The following is a 20,205-nucleotide window of genomic DNA, read 5'->3' as shown; positions in this document are numbered from 1 at the left end:
GGAAGATGAGGAAGGGTCTTTAGAGGACGGCGCAGGCGACATCGAACCCACTCCTGCTTTCCCTGACAGCCAGGATCTCTTCATCACCCTCACAGAGATCCCCTACCAACCGTCCCGCCCGTTAACCAGGACTCGGAATCAGGGAAGGATCAGGCGGTAAGTGCTACAAACAGGGAAACATTTATTTTTTAAGAAACAGGGATTTATATAAAAAATAGAAATACTATATAAACATTTTTAAATATGAAACTAAACAAACAGCAGGTCTACACAAACAGCAATGGAGCAATAGTCCTCTGGGGATATTTCAAAAAAGCTCTCAGAGAGCAGCTGGAAAAGCCTCAGCAAGAGGTTTCTTGGGAGAGGTGCTTTATTGGGTGCTCCGTTGAAGCACACTCTTCCGCGCCATGCCATCCTCAGGTAGAGGGGACCATCGCCTCTGAGCATGGCAGCGTAGGGTCCTGGTCTGTGCAGGGCTTCTATTAACATCCGCTCTCTCTGTGTGCGCCTGACACGCCTCAGGGTGATGTCGTTGTGGAAGTGCTGCATCTAATTAGTGGAATTAGTGTACTGTTACTATTGTGCATGGTAGACTTTTACTTTGCATAAGAATGACCCTCGCTTAACAGAGTTTTACTTTGCATAAGAATGACCCTCGCTTAACAGAGTTTTACTTTGCATAAGAATGACCCTCGCTTAACAGCCACTTGTGGCAGGCCTCAGAGGAAAAGCATACAGGGTCTTTCCGTTCACTGGCGGGATATGCCGCATAACGCTCATCTTTTCTGCTTTGCACATTGCCTCCAGCAGGAGAGCACAGCTAAGCACTAACTGATAAGCACTCTGTACTGTAAGGATTACCAGGACAGTTTGCAAGAGGCATGCAGCTGTCTCTCGCATGCGCTATCCAGTGCAATGGCGCCGCCAATGAGAGCGTATTCCGAAATCTCGGACTAGTTCTGAGATCTCCTGAGACTTGGTTCCCTCTTTGGTCTTGTTCACTGAAACTGACTAGACTGTGTTTACTGTTGGCAAACATGTATGTGTTCAAGGAAATCACCTACTTTTTCACATCACACAGCTTGGCTCCTTCCCGGACTGCCCGCCATCCCCTCGCAGAGGCTGGCTCGGATTAGACGCAGAAAGAAAAGACAAGGGACGACATGTTCCAGGAACTGATGGCCAGCTCCAGAGCGGAGGCGGCAGAGCAGAGACAGTCGAGGAGAGCCTGTGTCAGCAGCATCGCACACACCTGGAACGGGAGGATAGGTGGCGGCAGGAAGACCAGCAGGCGACTCAAACGCTGCTTGGTCTAATGAGGGAGCAAACGGACACGCTCCGGCGCCTTGTAGATGTTCTGCAAGACCGCAGTCAGGAGGAGAGAGCCCCCCTGCAGTGCATCTGCAACCGCCCTCCAACGCCAAGAAGTCCTGTCCCCCCCTCACCCAAAGTGACAAGACGGAGGGGCGGTAGGGGCCGTGAGAACTGTCCCTGCACCGCAGCACACCGATAATGTTAGAGACAACTGTCGCGCTGTAAATTTGTACAAGCTCTTTCTTTACAGCATCAACCAGTCCCAACTCCAAGTTCAAACCCCCCCCTGTGTATTACATTATTAAAAGCGGTTTGGTGTTACTGACTGTTTCCGTCACGTTTCTGGTGTCAGAAGACTTTCTGTTGTTCTGTGGGGGGGGGGGGGGTAATTGTAATGTCACTGCATAGCCCACAGTGCCATGCTACAGACTTGGCTGCAGGGTCAACTGCAGGGCACACACAGACTGCAGTCACTAGGCACCAGGGACAGTCTGTGTGGTGTATGCTGCCCCGGGTCTTTCCTTGAGGTGTATGCTTGTGCAGGGTCCTGGTGCCTGACATCCCCGAATGTAAAGGCAGGCTTCCCTTCACATGCATTTGGACCGTAGTCACGATCCTCCCCGGTGCCCCGAGCCCCAAAAATAGACCTCATCCAGGGGCAGATACTCACCCTTCCCACACCCCTCACCCCTTCCAACGCCCAAACCCACAGCCGTCATGGTAACCCCTATCCAAGGACGGCACCCCTCGCCCCTTCCTGCAAACCCACCCATCAGTGCACACCTTAACCAGCACAGAATGCTTCCATGTTTCAACGAATAAACAGAAATGAAAAGTCAACGAAAGATTTATTATTAATTACTAAAACATGTCCTTAGTTTTAAAACGTCCTTGGGAAGTGGGGAAAACTTGGTTTATGATCAGGCTCTCTTAAAATCAAGTGGACAGTCACAGGTTACCCTGCTCTGCGAGGAAACTCGCTTTCAAAGCCTCCCTGATGCATATCGCTTCCCGCTTGGATATTCTCTCAGCACGGGTGTCTGGCTGATCGTAAACAGCAGCCAGGCGATTTGCCTCAACCTCCCAAGCGGCCAAAAAGGTCTCGCCCTTGCTCTCACAGAGATTGTGGAGCACACAGCAAGCAGCAATAACTACGGGATATTCTTTTCGCTGATGTCCGAGCGAGTCAGTAAGGTCCGCCATCTCCCTTGAGACGTCCAGCACACTCCACCACCATTCTGCACTTGCTCAGCCGGTAGTTGAAGAGTTCCTTTTCAGTGTCCAAGGCGCCTGTATAGGGCTTCATGAGCCAGGGCATTAGCGGGTAGGCCGGGTCCCCGAGGATCACTGTAGGCATCTGCACATCCCCAACCGTTATTTTGTGGTCCGGGAAGAAAGTGCCTGCCTGGAGGCGTCTAAACAGACCAGAGTTCCTGAACACACGCGTCATGAACCTTGCCCGCCCACCCGACGTTGATGTTGGTAAAACGTCCCTATGGTCCACCACAGCTTGCAGCACCATTGAAAAGTAGCCCTTTCGGTTAATGTACTCGCTGGCCTGGTGGGCTGGTGCCAGGATAGGGATGTGAGTCCCATCTATAGCCCCACCGCAGTTTGGGAATCCCATCGCCATCTATGATGGCCTGGACATTTCCGACAGTCACTACCTTTGAGAGCAGTTGCTCAACGATTGCGTGGGCTACTTGAATGACAGCAATCCCCACGGTAGATTTGCCCACGCCAAAGTGGTTCGCTACTGACCGGTAGCTGTCTGGCGTGGCAAGTTTCCAGAGGGCTATGGCCACTCGCTTCTGCACAGTCAGGGCTGCTCGCATCCTTGTGTCCTGGCGCTTCAGGGCAGGGGACAGCAAGTCACACAGTTCAAGGAAAGTGTCCTTACGCATCCTGAAGTTTCGCAGCCACTCTGTGTCATCCCAGACCTGCAGCACTATGCGGTCCCACCAGTCTGTGCTTGTTTCCCGGGCCCAGAATCGCGTTCCACACCATGAACTTGACCCATTGCCACCATGATCTCCACTGCCCGGCGTACCCTGCTTTGTGAGAGGTCTGCGCCACTCTCCTCACCGTGCTGCGGAGCCTCTCGCCGGTTTCTCAGCATCTGACTGTGGAAGAGGTGGACGATAACGAGGAGTTGACAACGGCCATAAGTGCAGCGATGATCGCAGCGGGCTCCATGCTCGCAGTGCTGTGGCGTCCGCGCTGTAACCGACCAGAGAAGGGCGCGAACAGATTTCCGCGGCGCTTTCAAGGAAGAGAGGGAGGCGGGATTGACGGTTCAATGACGACACATTTTTCCCCAGCATGCAGTGGGGGGAAATCCCACCATTCCAATGGGCAGCGGGAGTGGAATTGTGGGATAGCTTCCCACAGTGCACCGCTTCCAAAGTCGAAGCTGGCCCCGTGAATGTGGACTCAGAAGTTCGAATTTGTGTATTTAGTATGGATACACAAATTCGACTTATTAAGGTCGAATCCACAAATTCGACTTAAGTAGATTCGAAATAGTCCTGTAGTGTAGACAAGCCCTTAGCATCAGGGCGAGGGAGGAGGCGCGAGTTGTGTCTGGGTCATTGTTGCTGGGCGGATTTGTCCCTCCACCTCCGGAAGTTTCTGGAGTTTGGGTGGGGTAGTTTTGGGGTCGGCTCCCATAGGGTCCCTGTGGCTGGGGTCAGAGTAGGCAGGGTAGCTGCTTTGTAAAGGGCCGTGTGTGTTGGTTTACGAGGAAAAGTGACAAAAAACAGAGCCGCACAGACAAGCTGGGCTCAGCGAGGAACAACTGTCCGGCCACTCCGGCATCTCCTGGTTACCGGGAAGGCGCTTCGGCCAGCTCTCCCGAAAGGCCACTCTCTGGAGGCCTTGCAACAACCACGGCAGATGTTCACTGGGAAAGACCCAAAGAGCGGCCGACACAGAGTTCTCCACTCCCTGGAGATGTCCAGCTCTCAGGAGCTCCGTGCACAGAGGCCCCTGCTAGCGGAAAAGGGCTTTGGCAGAGACATAGTGCTTAGTTCTCTGCCTGGTGCCTTCCACGGCTGCAAGTGGAGTTATGGCAACCGTTTGTTGTCTTCACACTTGTGGGAACCTCTTTCCGACACGTGTCCCCTGAAAGCCCTGTGCATTTTGCAACTGTTTCTACGGCTAGACAAAGGGGGGTTTCTCCATTTCCTCCAAAGATAGACAACAAAGTGGGAAGAGGAGACACGTTCGGTGAGGCACCACTGGGAACTGGATGCAGAATCTTGTTTTTACTCAGCAGGTGCCTCTCCTCCCTACTCCACATCTTCCCCAACGACAGTCGAAAGTGAGGTGAACTGGGAGTAACGCTCCATTTCCTGCCAGCCCTGCAGAGGTGGCGCTCTGGGGATCTCCGCACGATGACATCCCCAGCGAATCGCAAGGGCACGTGGCACGGGCTCTCGTCCTGTTGCAGTCAAAGCCACCTCCTTGCCAATGCCCATCACGGCTGCCTTTTCATTGGCTCCTGGCTGGATTCTTTCCAAGGCTGCTCCACAAAGAGGTCTCTTCTTTTACAAGCCTTTGCCAGCCTGGCCAAGGGATGGGTCCTTGGTTTCCTGGAAGGAGAAAGGAAAATGGGAGCAGAGGAGACAAAGGACGCAGAGCCAGGCACCACGGGGAGTTACACCCAGGACCTCCTGTTTACTAGGCAGGTGCTTTAGCCATGGTGCCCCTCTCCTGAAAGTCCCCCATGCTGCTGGACTTGATGGTCCCAGATAATACCGGCCAAATCCAAAGCAGAGATTTAATCCAGTTCCTGCAAGACCGGCAGACGTGGAGCTGTCTGTCTGTCTGGCTCTCTCTCTCTCTCTTTCTCCCTGGAGCGCTCCTTTCTTACGCCATGGCGACATGGTGTTGGCAACATTTTTGTCACTCAGGGGTGTGAACCCCTCGCGAGCGATGTAAGTTTTGCCGGCATAAACGCTCGGGTGCACGGTGCCGTGTTGGCAGGAGACGCTTTCCCATCCCCACAGCTCCGCCGCTCGTGGAGCTGGTTTTATCACGTCGAACGCGGTGGCCAGAGCGACCTTACAGTGGTGTCGCTGGAAGCTTGTACGTGTAGACATGGCCTTGGTATGGGAGTGACAAACCCCTAACCTAGGTCTGAGCTACTGAAGTCCTTAAATCGTGGTTTAAAGACGTCAAGGTGCAGAGAACCTTCCAGCAAGTGACCCGTGTCCCACGCTGCAGAGGAAGGTGAAAACCCCCCAGGGCCTCTGCCCATCTGCCCTGGGGGAAAATTCCTTCCCGACCCCAAATCTGGCGATCAGCTAAACCCTGAGCATGTGGGCAAGATTCGCCTGCCAGCACCCAGGAAAGAATTCTCTGTAGTAACCCAGCTCCCTCCCAACTAACATCCCATCACAGGCCATTGGGCATATTTACTGCTAATAGTCAAACACCAATTATTTGCCAAAATTAGGCTCTCCCATCACACCATCCCCTCCATAAGCTTATCAAGCTCAGTCTTGAAGCCAGATATGTTCCCTCTCCAAGGGGCAGCGTTGCCCCGTGACACACGTACCCGCGATCAGGCAGGGGAGACATTTCTGCGGGGGGAGTTCTTGTGAGACTCCAGTTCCTTTCATTTCAGGAAAGCCCAGCCTGGGTAGGGAAAAGCCTTCGTTTTCCAGGAATCAAACACAGGCTAGAGAAACAGAGCAGCAAATCCCCACCGCTGCATCATTGGCTCTCAACCTCTCCAGACGACTGTACCTTTTTTCTGGGGTCGGAACTGTCTTACCTACCCCCGTTTCACCCCACTTAAAAACGACTTCTTTACAAAATCAGACATCGAAACACAAAAGTGCCCCAGCACGTTATGACTGGAATATGGCTGACGGCCTCATTTTTACCAGATCATTATAAAATAAATCACTTGGAATATAACTATTGTGCTTAAGAACATAACATAAGAACACAAGAACGGCCCATACTGGGTCAGACCAAGGGTCCATCCAGCCCAGTATCCTGTCTACCGACAGTGGCCAGCGCCGGGTGCCCCAGAGGGAGTGAACAGAACAGGGAATCATCAAGTGATCCATCCCCTGTCGCCCATTCCCAGCTCCTGGCAAACAGAGGCTAGGGACACCATCCCTGCCCAGCCTGGCTAGTAGCCACTGATGGACCTATCTTCCAGGGACCTAGCTTCCATTTCAGTGTATAGACTACAGAGCAGTATAAACAAGTCCTGGTCTGTATGAAATTTTAGTTTGTGCTGATTTCGCTAGCGCTTTTTATGTAGCCTGTGGTTAAACTTGGCAAATGTCTAGATGAATTGATGTTACTCCCCTGGAAGACCTCTGGGTACAAGGACTAGGGGTCACCAAATGAAATTAATAGGCAGCAGGTTTAAAACAAATCGAAGGAAGTTCTTCTTCACTCAGCACAGTCAACCTGTGGAACTCCTTGCCTGAGGGGGTTGTGAAGGCTGGGACCATAACAGGGTTTAAAAGAGAACTGGATAAATTCATGGTGGTGAAGTCCATTAATGGCTAGTAGCCAGGCTGGGTAAGGAAGGGTGTCCCTGGCCTCTGTTTGTCAGAGGGTGGAGATGGACGGCAGGAGAGAGATCACTTGATCATTGCCTGTTGGGTTCACTCCCTCTGGGGCACCTGGGATTGGCCACTGTCGGCAGACAGGACACTGGGCTGGATGGACCTTTGGTCTGACCTAGTCTGGATGTTCTTATGCTCCTGGTTGAAAACCGCTGCACTAGACTCCCAGGGAGGAGTTGGGAATTTCATTACGCATGACACACACAACACTGAAAATTCCCGTTTCTTTGTTTTTTTCCCCAGTGAGCTCATTTCCCAGCAGAGGAAAACAAATATTTTTCTCCATTTCATGACTTAGGTTTTGTCTACACTGCGCAGCTTTTAGCGACGCACCAGCGCCGCGCTACCGCCGGGATGCTAAAAGGCGCGTTTGTAGGCAGGAAAAAAATCTTCCACCCCCAATGAGCGGCGTTAGCGTCGTCGGCCGGAGCAGCTCACACTGACGCTTTTCCTCGATAAAACTTCTGTCTTTCGGGGGGCGTGTGTGTGTGTTTTTTCACACCTCTGAACGACAACAGTTTTGTCTTTCATTTGCCAGTGTAGACAAAACCTCAGACAGCGGCAGGAACGGGCAGAGTCAGGCACGTCCCTGCACCATCAATTTGAACCTAATGAAAAACATGAAGGTCAAACCGAGCCTTTCCTTTCTTGACGCTCTCCCTCCCTACTCACCTGCCGCCCCCCGGCCCCGGGGAAGATAAAGGGCCTGAGGCTTCGTCTACACTGGAAACTGAACGACACAACTTTTCTCGTTCAGAGGTGTGTCAGCGCCCCACTTCAGTGGGTGCAAATGCTGCTGGTGAGTAGCCCATCCCCGGCGGAAGGAGGGTCCCACCCGGACACCAACAGCAGATTGAGTTACTGTGGGGGTCTGGAAGCGGATCTGAATTAAGTCGACCTAATTTTGTAGTGTAGACAAGAGTCGCTTTCCTGTTCCCGGGGGGGCGTGTTCACTCTCTTGGGGTAGGATCGGGGCTAACAGGAGCCAGAGCCCCTGTGTGTGTAAACACAGTGACTGTGGAGGAGGAGCAGCAGAGAGGAGGGTTAGCAGTTCCCTCCTGAGAAAATCCCCTGTCCCAGGGAGTGTGTGACAGGCTGCAGCCCGGGTTGGTCTGGAAGGAGACAGGAAGGGGCTGGAATAGCTAGGAGCAGGGGGGTGCTGGCAGGAAGGAAGCTGGGAGAACAAAGAACAAGCCCCTGGCAGCTCCTGGGTGTGGGTGCTTTGGAAAGATGCAAGATGCAGCAGCTGCTGCTGCTGCTTCCCCGGTGGGGTCTGTGCAGGGGGAGAGCCCGTCATTAAACGGGGGAGACTTTCTCCGGCTGGAAGCAGCCCCCCGAGGGCAGCCCTGGGCTCTGCGGACACCACCCCCTGAGCTGGAGACAGCAGGTAATTGAGGGGGAGAAGGGGGGTGTGTGCTGGGGCTGGGGAGGAAAGTGAGTCTCAGATCTGGCAGCCCCTGGGAATTTTCTCCCTTGTTCATGAGACTGGGCTGGTCGGTGCTTTGAGTGAATTTGCTGCCCCAGGAGCAAAACTGGGGAGATTCAGGGGAGGAAAGAAAAGGGATTTCCCCTGTGTGTGTGTGGAGGGGGAGGTGGGCCAGGCCAGGCCAGGGGTGGCAAACAAGGCAGAGAGGGAGGGGAGGCAAAGCCAGTGTGAAAGGTGGTGGATCGGACTCTCTCTGTGCAGCCAGGGGCAGCCAGGACAGGGGGCTAATGAAATCCGCCCTGGTTCTGCCACTTGTCCCTCAAATGCAGATAAAATTCTCCCTAATGATCACCTATGAATATAAAATCCCTGCAGATCCCCCTGCCCCCCCCCCCCGGCTTTTCTCTCAAATTATTTGCCTCTGTCTCTAGTCTCCTCCTCTGATCTTGCCCCATTTTGTCTCTTAATGTCCCTTTAAAATCTCCTCCAATGTGGGGTGTTTTCCCACCCCTTTGACCTGCCGCAAATTGTCCTTGTTTAGATGGGAAATGGTTGCCCCTGAGTCGCTCCCCAAATGGGAAGGGGGCCAGCGGGTGCAGCTTGGAGGATCCCGGAGATTCGGCTGCTTCTGGGGTGGGTTGGGGCGGCCGCTCTCTGCCAGCAAGAAGGCATGGAAGGGGTAATGAGGGGGCTGCCCAGTTTGAGGTTCCCCAGCCCCAGGTGCTGTCCCCACAACGGCCTACCTGTCACCTGCCCACCTCGCTGCCTGCCCCATAACCCATCACTTGCCCTCTTAAAGCAGCATCCCACAAGCTTCTGGAGGTGGTGGTGGGGGGACTATTCCTGTCCGCGGGTCTATTTCACTCTCCTACACCATCCCTTCTAACGTCCCCTCCGTTTCAGTTATTTAACAGTGACACAAAACCTCGAAAGAAGAGGTAAATCTGGAACAGTGAGAGTCACCGGCGAACCATTGGAACAATTTACCACCGGTTGTGGTGGAGTCTCCATGACTGACCGTGTTTAGATTGCTCGGATCTTCTCCTCTCTTCAGATCTTGGCTTTTTTTTCTCTCGGATGATCAAATATTTCGTTTTTTGACCTATTTTCTCCCCAGTTCTCAAAGATTGATATAAAATACCCTAACATCTCACCCTGCTTTTTTCCCCCCTCATGTTGTTCTTCTTAACCTCTGAGGATAAGACAAGAAGCAATGGGCTTAAATTGCAGCCAGGGCGGTTTAGGTTGGACATTAGGAAAAACTTCCCAGCTGTCCGGCTGGCTAAGCGCTGGAATAAATTACCCGGGGAGGCTGTGGAATCTCTGCCAAGAGCAGGTTGGACAAACACTTGTCAGGGACGGCCTAGATAATACTTAGTCCTGCCTGGGGTGCAGGGGACTGGACTCGAGATCCCTTCCAGTCCTACGATTTTATGATTCCAGTTAACAGTCCCTGAGCTTTCCCCGTCTTTCTAATGATCAAACATGAGTCTAAAATCTCCACAGATTTGGGCCTTTTCCCAAATTCTTGACCATTGCTATAAGAGTCCAGTGCCCGTCGCCCCTTTTCTCCCCGCTTATCAAATCCCGCTATGAAATTCACGCACGTTTTCCCTCCTTGCCGCCTGTTGGCCCCTGGTATAAAATCCCTCCCAGGGCCCCCCTAAGACAGGACGTTATTTTGGCATCGCTGGGGCAGGTTGACAGGGCCGTCCTTACCGACTATGGTGCCCTCCGCAGCCCGAGCACCTGCCCTCCACCCCTGCAGCGCGGAGGGGCTGGGCTGCACTCAAGGCTCGTGGGCCCGGGGGATTAGTGGGGGGGCCGGGAGCAGGAAGTGGAATGACCTGGCTCCAGCCCGATCCGCTCCCCCCGCCCCAGCTGTGTCGCTCAGGGGAGGAGGCTTGGGGGAAGGGGGTCCGCCTCCCCCCCACTCTCACCGGCGGCGGGAAGCGGAGCGACACAGCGGGAAGAGGCAGGGCAGAGGGAGTTGTCCCGGGCCCCACACCCGCTTAGGAACTCACGGGGGGGGGGCAGCTGGGGGATGGGGCTGGCCGCCACATACGAAGCACGCAGCGGCATAGGGCACCACGACATTGGGGGCAATTTGGTGCCCCCAGCGTCATGCCCTACGCAGCTGTGTATTTGTAGACGCTACCTGGTACCGAGAGGTGCCGGGTCTCTTTAATTCTCTCTTCCGCCCACAAAAGGGGGCGCTCCCAAGAGAGACGGGGAAAAGGCTGGGGCATCAAAGAACCTTGTAAACCGGAGACACCCCAGACGGCATTGTGGGATACTGCCTGGCTTTTCTCGACAAAACTGTGTCGTGTAGACGGGGCCTGCATGTTTCCCAGGGCGGCAGAGCCTTGATGGTCTGGTTGTAGGAGGGAAATGGGAAAAAGCTCCGTGTGAAATTACCTTTACAGCTGCAGAAGAGCATTCCCGTTTCACTCCAGATCTAGGTGGCCAGGGACCCGGTTTTCAACCAGAAAGTTTGGTCAAAAAGGGGACCTAACAGTGTCCGGTCAGATCTACTGACCGCACACCCAGTGTCCGGTTACTGCGGGCAGGGGAGGCAGGGCCGCCTCTGACCGGCGTCGGGCAGCTGCAGCTCCCAGCCCCGGCTCTGCAGGCGAGTTTCCCCTGACCCGGGCGGGGAGGTGGGAGGGGAAAGGCAGCGAGCGATGGGAGGAAGAGGAGTGAATGAGGGGGTGGAGCCTCAGAGGGAAGAGGCGGGGCAGGGGAGGGGCCTCAGGGTAAGGGGAGGGGCCTCAGGGAAGGGGCGGGGCAGGGGAGGGGCTTCAGTGGAAGGGGAGGGGCCTCAGGGTAAGGGGAGGAGCCTCAGGGAAGAGGCGGGGCAGAGGAGGTTGCAGACGGAAGAAGAGAGGCAGTAAACGCACAGGACAACGAGAGCTGCTGGAGGTGGGAGGAGGGCAGGAAATACACAGTGGGGAGAAGGGGAGAGCACTGGTGCGAAAAATCTGCCAGACCTAGTTGAAGGTGGGGCCTGGTTTCCAGGAACAGACTCGTGGGGGTTGGGCTGTTCCCTGTTTGTGGAAGAGGAAATAACTCACCTATCCGGGGCTGGGGAAACGTCCCCGACTCCCAGAGCTGGAGCCTGACTCTCCTGACCCACTTCGTTATTTGCCGCTCTCCGAACGTTGTGTGGTCTGGCAATTTATCAGTGAGGATTTTATGTTTCCTGCCAGGTCACTGATAAAAATGATAAATAGCGTAGGGTCAAGAATCGAGCCCTGGGGGACCCCACTAGAGACACACCTGCTTGACCATAGTTCTCCATTACTTTTTGAGACCTCTCAGTTAGCCATTTTTGTATCCATTTACTGTGAGTCGTGTTAATTGTGTATTGTCCTGGTTCAGGGGTAGGCAACCTATGGCACACGTGCCGAAGGCGGCATGAGAGCTGATTTTCAGTGGCACTCACGCTGCCCGGGTCCTGGGCACCGGTCCAGGGGGCTCTGCGTTTTAATTTAATTTTAAATGAAGCTTCTTAAACATTTTAAAAACCTTATTTACTTTACATACAACAATGGTTTAGTTAGATATTATAGACTTATAAAAAGAGACCTTCTAAAAATGTTAAAATGTATGACTGGCACAGGAAACCTTAAATTAGAGTGAATAAATGAAGACTCAGCACACCGCTTCTGAAAGGTTGCTGATCCCTGTCCTAGTTTAATCAAAGTATCGTGAGTACTAAGTCAAATATCTTGCCGAAGTCTGCAGAATAGACCCCCACCGAGCCAGGGACAGAACCCAGGAGTCCTGGCTCCCAGCCCCCTCTCCCCTCCCAGAGAGAGAACCCAGGAGTCCGGGCTCCCAGCCCCTGCTGTTTTGACCAAACGTTTAATCTCAGCAAAAAAAGATATCCAATTAGTCTGATAGGATCTATTGCCCCTAAATCTATGTTGATTGGTATTATTAATCAAATCCAATATCAGCTACTTCGTTAGCCTGCATATTATCAATGTCAGAGTGACAGACCTATAATTACTTGGACTTTCACTCTTTCTAAATATTGGCACAGCACTAGCATTCCTCTAGATTTGGAACTCCTCAGTATCCAAGACCTGCTGAAAATGGACATTATTGGTCCAGCGAGCACCTCAGCCAGCTCTTTTAAAACTCTTGCAGACAAGTTAACTGGACCTGCTGATTTTAAAATGTCTAACTATGGTAGCTGCTGTTTCACCTCCTCCTGAGTTACTAGTGGAATGGACAGAGTGTCTCCATCATCATATGACGTATCTGCATCATCTGTTTGTTTTTCCCCAAATACAGAACAGAAATATATATTGAACGCTTTTTGCTTTTTCTGCATTATTGTTGATATTTTAGCATTTCCCTCTAGTAATGGGCCCATCTCATGGTTAGGATTCTTCTTGTTTTTTAAAAAAACTCCTTCATGTTGGGTTTCACTATGCTGACCACAGGTACCATATGCTGCTTATATCCTTCTTCTTCCCTTCTTAATGTTCTACAATTCCAGCCTCTGACTCATATTCTTTTCTATCGACTTCCTCTTTCTTTTATGTGTTATACAGTAGAACCTCAGAGCTATGAACCCCTCAGGAACAGAGGTTGTTCGCAAGTCTGAAATGTCTAAAACGTCATGGTTGTTCTCTCAAAAGTTTACAACTGATGTAACACAGCTTTGAAACTTTACTATGTAGGAGAAAAATGCTGCTTTTAACCGACTTAACTTAAATGAAACAAGCACAGAAACAGTTTCCTCACCTCGTCAGATCTTTTTCTTTAAAAAAAACTTTCTCTTTATTTTTTAGTAGTTTACGTTTAACATAGCACTGTACTGTATTTGCATTTTATATATATATATATATATATATATATATATATATATATATATATATATATATATATATATATATATATATATATATATATATATATATATTGTGTCTCTGCTTCTGCCTGATTGTGTACTCCGGTTGTACACAATCCGGTTGTGTGTGGTTGACCGGTCAGTTCGTAACTCTGGGGTTCTACTGTCTATTGTTTTATCATTTTTTTTTAATGGAGTGGGTGTTGGGATGCCGGCTGTCCTTGGACTCTTCTGGGGGCTTTTATCTCCTGTATCAGCCTCCGGCTAGTAGATGTGTGATAAATATGAAAACCATGCATCCTGGGGATGGGTGGGAGGGCTCTCTCTCCCCTCACCCTGTTGCCTCCTGGCTGTTCTGAGCGGATTAGGCACGGGAATCCCTCAAAAAACTTCTTGGCCCAGCTCCCCTGCGAATAGTGAGGTTGTCAGGGGGCAGGAGGGAGTGAGCGGGGTAAGGATAGTGACATCCAGAGGAGCGATAACTCGATTGTGTAATTTGGGCAGGTCTCCGTGCCCCCTTTTTGTCTGATGTCCCTGGTATCATGTTTGGACCTGCGCGTTTTTGGTGGTGGTGGCCATTTTGAACGATGTGGTTTTTAAATTTAATCTCTCGTTCTCGGGGGGATGTAAAAACGAAGTTAATACTCTGAGCTTTGGGGTCTTGTCCTCATTCTGAGAGGATCATTTGCAGCTAGAACAATTCTAAATAAAGCCAGTGGTTCTCAAACGTTTGCACCGGGGACCCCTCTCACACAGCAAGCCTCTGAGTGCGAGCCTCCCTTATAAATTAAAACCACCTTTTAATATATTTTACACCATTATACATGCTGCAGGCAAAGCGGGGTTGGGGGGAGAGGCTGACAGCTCGCGACCCCCCATGTAATAACCCCGTGACCCCCTGAGGGATCCTGACCCCCCCAGTTTGAGAAGCCCTGGTTTAGGAAATAGGTCTACTATTTAGGGTGGCCATGAGCCCAGTTTTCGACCGGAAAGTCCGGTAGAAAAGGAGACTTGACAGTGTTCGGTCAAATCTACTGACCGGACAGCAAAAGTCTGGGCACTGCAGGCTGGGGAGATGCGGAAGCACCAGCTCATCACCCAGCCCACCCCCTACTCATCAGGGGGCTGCCTCCTACCTGCGTTGGGCGGCTGCAGATCCCAGCCCTGGCTCCGCGGGCGAGTCCCTCCCGACCCGGGCAGGGTGGAGGGAGGGGGGAAAGCAGCATGTGACAGGGCGAGGGGGGAAGAGGAGTCAAGGGGGGCGGGGCTTTGGGGCAAGGGGTGGGGCAAGGGGCTGGGGCGGGGCTTCTGGGGCAAGAGGCGGGGCATCGGGGAAGGTTCTGGCACTCCTGCTGGAGGGCCCTATTTTTAAATAGTACAAAGTTGGCGACCCTAAGTATGTTGTGCGCAGGCTGTGGGGCAGTCAGATGAGGGAGAGTATCTGTGGTGCCAGGTGTGAAGGGAGAGCAGGGGAGCAGAGAGCGGGGGGGGAAGGCCCCCGCCCCTGGGAAGTGGGCAGGGGGGGTGTCCCGGATCCCCAGCACCGGTGCCGTGGTCACAGCTTTGGGGCAGTCTCTGGGAGGACCCCTTCCAGTGGGGCAGATCCCCTAGCGGGTCCCACTCTTCCACCGGGGTCAGCCACGTGGCTTCACCACCTCGTTAGGCTGGGGCCTCTGAGCCGTCAGCCCCCCTGCCCCACCCCGCGAGAGCCATTCAAAGAGTCCCACTGAAACAGACCCCCCTGACGGCCCCCCCGCGACTCCTGCCCCATCCAACCCCCTCCGCTCCCTGTCCCCTGACTGCCCCAGGATCCCCCGGCCCTGAGTGCCCCCCGCCGCTCCATCCAACCCCTCCTTTCATTCCTGACTTCCCCCCCAGGACCCCTGCCCTATCTAACCCTCCCTGTTCCCTGTCCCCTGATGCCCCCCCCAGGAGTCCTGCCCCATTGACCCTCCTTCGCTCCCTGTCCCCTGACCACCCCCCAGACCTCCCGCCCCGGCCTGCCGCCCCCCGCCCCATCCAACCCCTCCTCTCATTCCTGACGGCCCCCCCGGGACCCCTGCCCCATACAACCACCCCTTCTCCCAGTCCCCTGACTTCCCCCCGCAGCCCCAACCAAGCCCCCTTACGTCCTGATTGCCCCGAGGACTCCTGACCCCCTGTTCCCTGCCCTCTGACCATCCTGACCCCCATCCACACCCTCACCCCCTGACCACCACCCCGAACTCCCCTGTCCCCTGACCGCACTGCCTGGAGCGCCGGTGGTGGCGGTGCCACAGCCGCGCCGCCCAGAGCACCAGGACAGGCAGCCGTGCCACCACTCAGCGTGGACCACTGAGTCAGGCCGCGGATCTGCAGCTGCGCCGTCCGGCAAGAGTTCGCAGCCATTGCGCCGGCGCCGGGGCGAGCTGAGGCTGCGGAGGAGGGGGAACAGCGGGGGGGAGGGACAGGAGCTCAGGGGCCGGGTAGGAGGGTCCTGTGGGCCGGATGTGGCCCGCGGGCCAGAGTTTGCCCACCTCTGGGCTATTAGCTGACCGCAGCACAGCATAGGATGACCAGGATTAGCACAGAGAAATAAACAGAATCCGTTCTAGTCAGCCAGAGCCCACAGCTGTCTCCCTGTGTCACTCCCTCGGCCTCCTCAGTCAGATTTCCCTCTGAGCAGCCCCCGCGACTCCTCATCTCATACCCCCGCAAGTCCTTTGCTCCCGTGCTGCTGGGGCACATGCAGCTCTGCCGCCCGCCCCCACCCCGCTGAGCAGCAGGGAAGTCTGTTGCTAAGTGGCCACATCCAGGCAATTGGATCTGCTGCTGCATTCCCAAGAGCTCGAGCGACACGAGACTGAAGGACCCCGGACAGCTAAGCACTGTTCACCCCCGTGTCTTAGCCCAAACGATCCCTTTCCAGCCACTAAGTAACCACGCAGCATATGAGGGAAACTGAGGCACGCATTGGCTTCCTAACTATATTACAGAATATTCCCACTTTGTCGCAGTGGGAGAAAGGAGAGACCCAGGCTGGGGAGGAGGTGGGGGCCCGACTGCTGGTGATAGGGGCCGAGAAAGCCGGAACCCCCCCTCACACCCTTTTGCCCCTGGCATGGTTGGGCCCTGTGCCCGGTAGCCAGGCCTCGGAGGGGAGCAGCCCACCGCCGCCTCCCCAGCCAGCCTCTAGAGCAGCGATCCGGAGCTTCAGCCGGCATGAGAAGCGGCTCCGTCCACTCCCCGCCCGGGCCCGGCTGCTAGGGAGAGCGGCTGGATGTGCCGGGGGGTGGGGAGTGCAGGGGGAGAAGGATGGAGTCCCCCCCCCTCAGGTAATGTGGGGCGGGGATTGCGCGTCACCTGGGCTCAGGGTTGGGGAGTTGCTGGGCAGAGGAGACACGGGGGGTGCTCACGTGTCCTTCCTTTGAGATTGTGCCCCCACAGTGTCCATGGGGCTCCGGCTCTGGGCTTCAGCAGAGCCAGTCTTACTGGGCGCCATGGTGAAGAGGCAAGAAGTGGGGTAGAAGGGAGCTCAGGACAATGGGGGGGGAAGGAGTGGGGCCCGGGGGCATTGGGGAGCCAGGGGAGCCAGCGGAGGCTAGAGGTGATGGGTAGGGGGAGGCAGGAGGGAGCAGGGGCCAGGGGCAGCAAAATACAGCCGTACATTATTTTTGTTATGGAGCCTGAAAAAAAGAAAAATACCCGACATAAATAAATCACAATGATTTGGACCTGTACGCGTGCAGATTTATTTGTTTTTTTCCCCCCAAAAGTTAATTAAGTATTTTAGGAAAATTTGTCCGAGCGGCCACCAGCAAGAGCTGGCCAGCAAAAAGTTTGTTCCGAGAACTCCCGAGTGTCCCCGGGACACTGACCGTTTTCACCGATCTGCTTCTTGCAAAGAAACAGTTCGCTCCAGCGTACCCGTTTCACCTCAGATCCCAGCTCCTCTCTACTCACGGCACTTCGATGAGTTCAGGGCCGCCCAGAGGATTCAGGGGGCCTGGGGCAAAGGAATTTTGGGGGGCCCTTCCATAAAAAAAAGTTGCAATACTATAGAATATGATATTCTCATGGGGGCCCCTGGGGGGCCCAGGGCCTGGGGCAAATTGTCCCACTTGCCCCACCCCCTGGGCAGCCCTGGAGGAGGTAGTAGAAAAAGCAAGGGGAGCCGGATTGAATTGAGCGTAGAGGTTCTGTCGCAGGAAGCAGAAGTCTTGGACAGAAATGGCTACGTATAAAAATAAAATCATGACGCCTTCATGAACAAGAGACCCTCATGTCTGTAGCTCACCCATTTTGGAACCAAACAGGCTGTGATCCATCTTTCCGGGGAAAAAACTCTTACTGTCAGTTACCCTCCTTGGTGCAGAAACCAATATGTCCCTTCCTCTGAATGTGGGGGTGGGTTGTGGGTTCAGATTTGATCCCCTCCCATCTCTTTCCTTTGGGGAAGGGTTTTTTGGGGGGAGGGAGATTTCAGCTCCTGTTTTCTTTGATCCATCCGCCCCTTATTGCGGTTCCTTCCTCCCTTTTCCCATCCCTCTCTCGGAGGTTTTCTGTCTCCCCGGCACAGGGGGTGACCCATGTCTGGATTCTCTCTCTGTCCCAGCAGGTGATGCCGGGATGGCGAGTGAGAACGGGGAGGAGAAGCCCCAGCAGGAAGATGCTGATCCAGGAGAGCCTCGCGGGACGTTCGCAGGGAGATGCAAAAGGGACGTTTGCTGTGGTTGGCCACCGACCAAAGCCTGTGAGAGTCAGCGCAGGGCAGAGGAAAGTGTCAGGAGCTGCTCACACCTTATGAGACGTCGGCGCATCCTCACGGGCGAGAGAACCTACCCATGCTCTGAGTGTGGGAAAAGCTTCAGCCAGAGCTCCTCGCTTATTAGACACCAGAGAATCCACACAGGAGAGACCCCATTCGCGTGCGCCGAGTGCGGGAAACACTTTAGCCAGCGCTCATCCCTGGTCACCCACCGGAGAATCCACACCGGCGAGACGCCCTACACCTGCACCGAGTGCGGGAAAAGCTTCCGGCGGAGCTCAAACCTGATCACGCACCAGAGAATCCACACCGGCGAGACGCCCTACACCTGCGCTGAGTGCGGGAAAAGCTTCCGGCAGAGCTCAAACCTCATCACGCATTGGAGGATCCACACTGGGGAGACACCCTACACCTGCCCCGAGTGCGGGAAACGCTTCAGTCAGAGCTCGACCTTCATTCGACATCAGACCATCCACACCGGGGAGACGCCCTACGCCTGCTCTGAGTGCGGGAAAAGCTTCAATCGGTGCTCTGCCCTGATCACGCACCGGAGGATCCACACGGGAGAGACGCCCTACGCCTGCACCGAGTGCGGGAAACGCTTCAGTCTGAGCTCGACCCTCATTGCGCATCGGAGGATCCACACGGGAGACACGCCCTACACCTGCGCTGAGTGCGGGAAAAGCTTCCGGCAGAGCTCAAACCTGAACACCCACCGGAGGATCCACACCGGGGAGACGCCTTACACCTGTGCCGAGTGCGGGAAATGCTTCAGTCAGAGATCCACCTTTATTAGACATCGGCGTGTCCACACAGGGGAGACGCCGTACACGTGCTCTGAGTGCGGGAAAAGCTTCAGCCAGAGCTCCACCCTCATCACACATTGGAGAATCCACATGGAAGAGGCCCCCTACGCATGCTCCGAGTGTGGGAAACGTTTTAGCCACAGTTCTGCCCTTATTAGACATCTGAGGATCCACACCGGGGAGACCCCTTACCCGTGCTCCGAGTGCGGGAAACGTTTTAGCCACAGCTCTGCCTTGACCACGCACTGGAGAATCCACACGGGAGAGACGCCCTACAAATGCTCCGAGTGCGGGAAAAGCTTCCGGCGGAGCTCCGGCCTCCGCACCCATTGGAGGATCCACACCGGCGAGACGCCCTACACGTGCTCCGAGTGCGGGAAAAGCTTCAGCCACAGCTCCACCCTGACCACCCACCGGAGAATCCACACCGGGGAAACGCCCTACGCCTGCCCCGAGTGCGGGAAACGCTTCCGGCAGAGATCCAGTCTCATCACGCACCGGAGGATTCACACCGGAGAGACGCCCTACGCCTGCTCTGAGTGCGGGAAAAGCTTCCGGCAGAGCTCAAACCTTATAGCTCACCAGAGAATCCACATGGGGGAGACACGCTGAACGTGCTCTGAGTGCGGGAAAAACATCAGTCACGGCTCATCCTTCCTTAGGCACCGGAGAATCCCCACGGGTGAGAGACCCTATACGTGTGCCGAGTGTGGGAAAAGCTTCCGGCAGAGCTCAAACCTTAATAGGCATCTGAGAATCCACACTGGAGAGGCACCCTACAGCAGGGCTTCTCAGACTGCGGGGCGGGACCCCCTCAGGGGGGCACAAAGTCATTACACAGGGGTCACGAGCTGTCAGCCTCCACCCCAAACCCCGCTTTGCCTCCAGCATTTATAATGGTGTTAAATATATAAACAAGTGTTTTGAATGTGTGTGTGGGGGGGGTCACACTCAGAGGCTTGCTGTGTGAAAGGGGTCCCCAGTGCAAAAGTCTGCGAACCCCTGCCCCACACTGGCTGGTCTCAACCAGGAGTACACGTCACCCTGGGGATACGCACGGGTCTTCCAGGGGGCACATCAACTCGTCTCGATACTTGCCTAGCTTTACAACAGGCTACATGAAAAGCGCTCGCGAAATCAGCACAAACTCACATTTCCTACGGACGACGCCTTGTTTATACTGCTCTCTAAGCTGTACATTGAAATGCAAGTACAATATTTATATTCCGATGGATTTATTTTATAATGCTACAGTCAAAATGAGAACATCAGCACATTTTTAGCACGTGGGTGGCCGGGACACTTTTGTATGTGTGGGTCTGGTTTCGTAAGCAGGTCGTTTTTAAGTGAGGTGAAACTTGGGGGGGACGCAAGACACATCAGACTCCTGAAAGGGGGACAGTCATCTGCAAAGGTTGAGAGCCGCTGCCCTACTGAGAGCTCTCACCTTATCA

The 20,205-nt window shown here is 54.3% G+C and overlaps 1 protein-coding gene across 1 annotated transcript; it reads left to right on the top strand.

Annotated features, from left to right (window-relative positions):
• Window positions 1–8,236: 8,236 nt before the first annotated feature.
• Window positions 8,237–19,589, top strand: LOC120388672 (zinc finger protein OZF-like). Its single transcript, XM_039510672.1, has 2 exons — window positions 8,237–8,295; window positions 17,796–19,589. Exon 2 carries the CDS (start codon window positions 17,807–17,809, stop codon window positions 19,361–19,363), a length of 1,557 nt encoding a protein of 518 aa, XP_039366606.1. The 5' UTR covers window positions 8,237–8,295; window positions 17,796–17,806; the 3' UTR covers window positions 19,364–19,589.
• Window positions 19,590–20,205: the final 616 nt, after the last annotated feature.

This window comes from Mauremys reevesii, linkage group 22, assembly GCF_016161935.1.
Source record: "Mauremys reevesii isolate NIE-2019 linkage group 22, ASM1616193v1, whole genome shotgun sequence".
Taxonomy (NCBI): Eukaryota; Metazoa; Chordata; order Testudines; family Geoemydidae; genus Mauremys; species Mauremys reevesii.
This window is presented reverse-complemented; position numbering and strand designations above follow the sequence as displayed.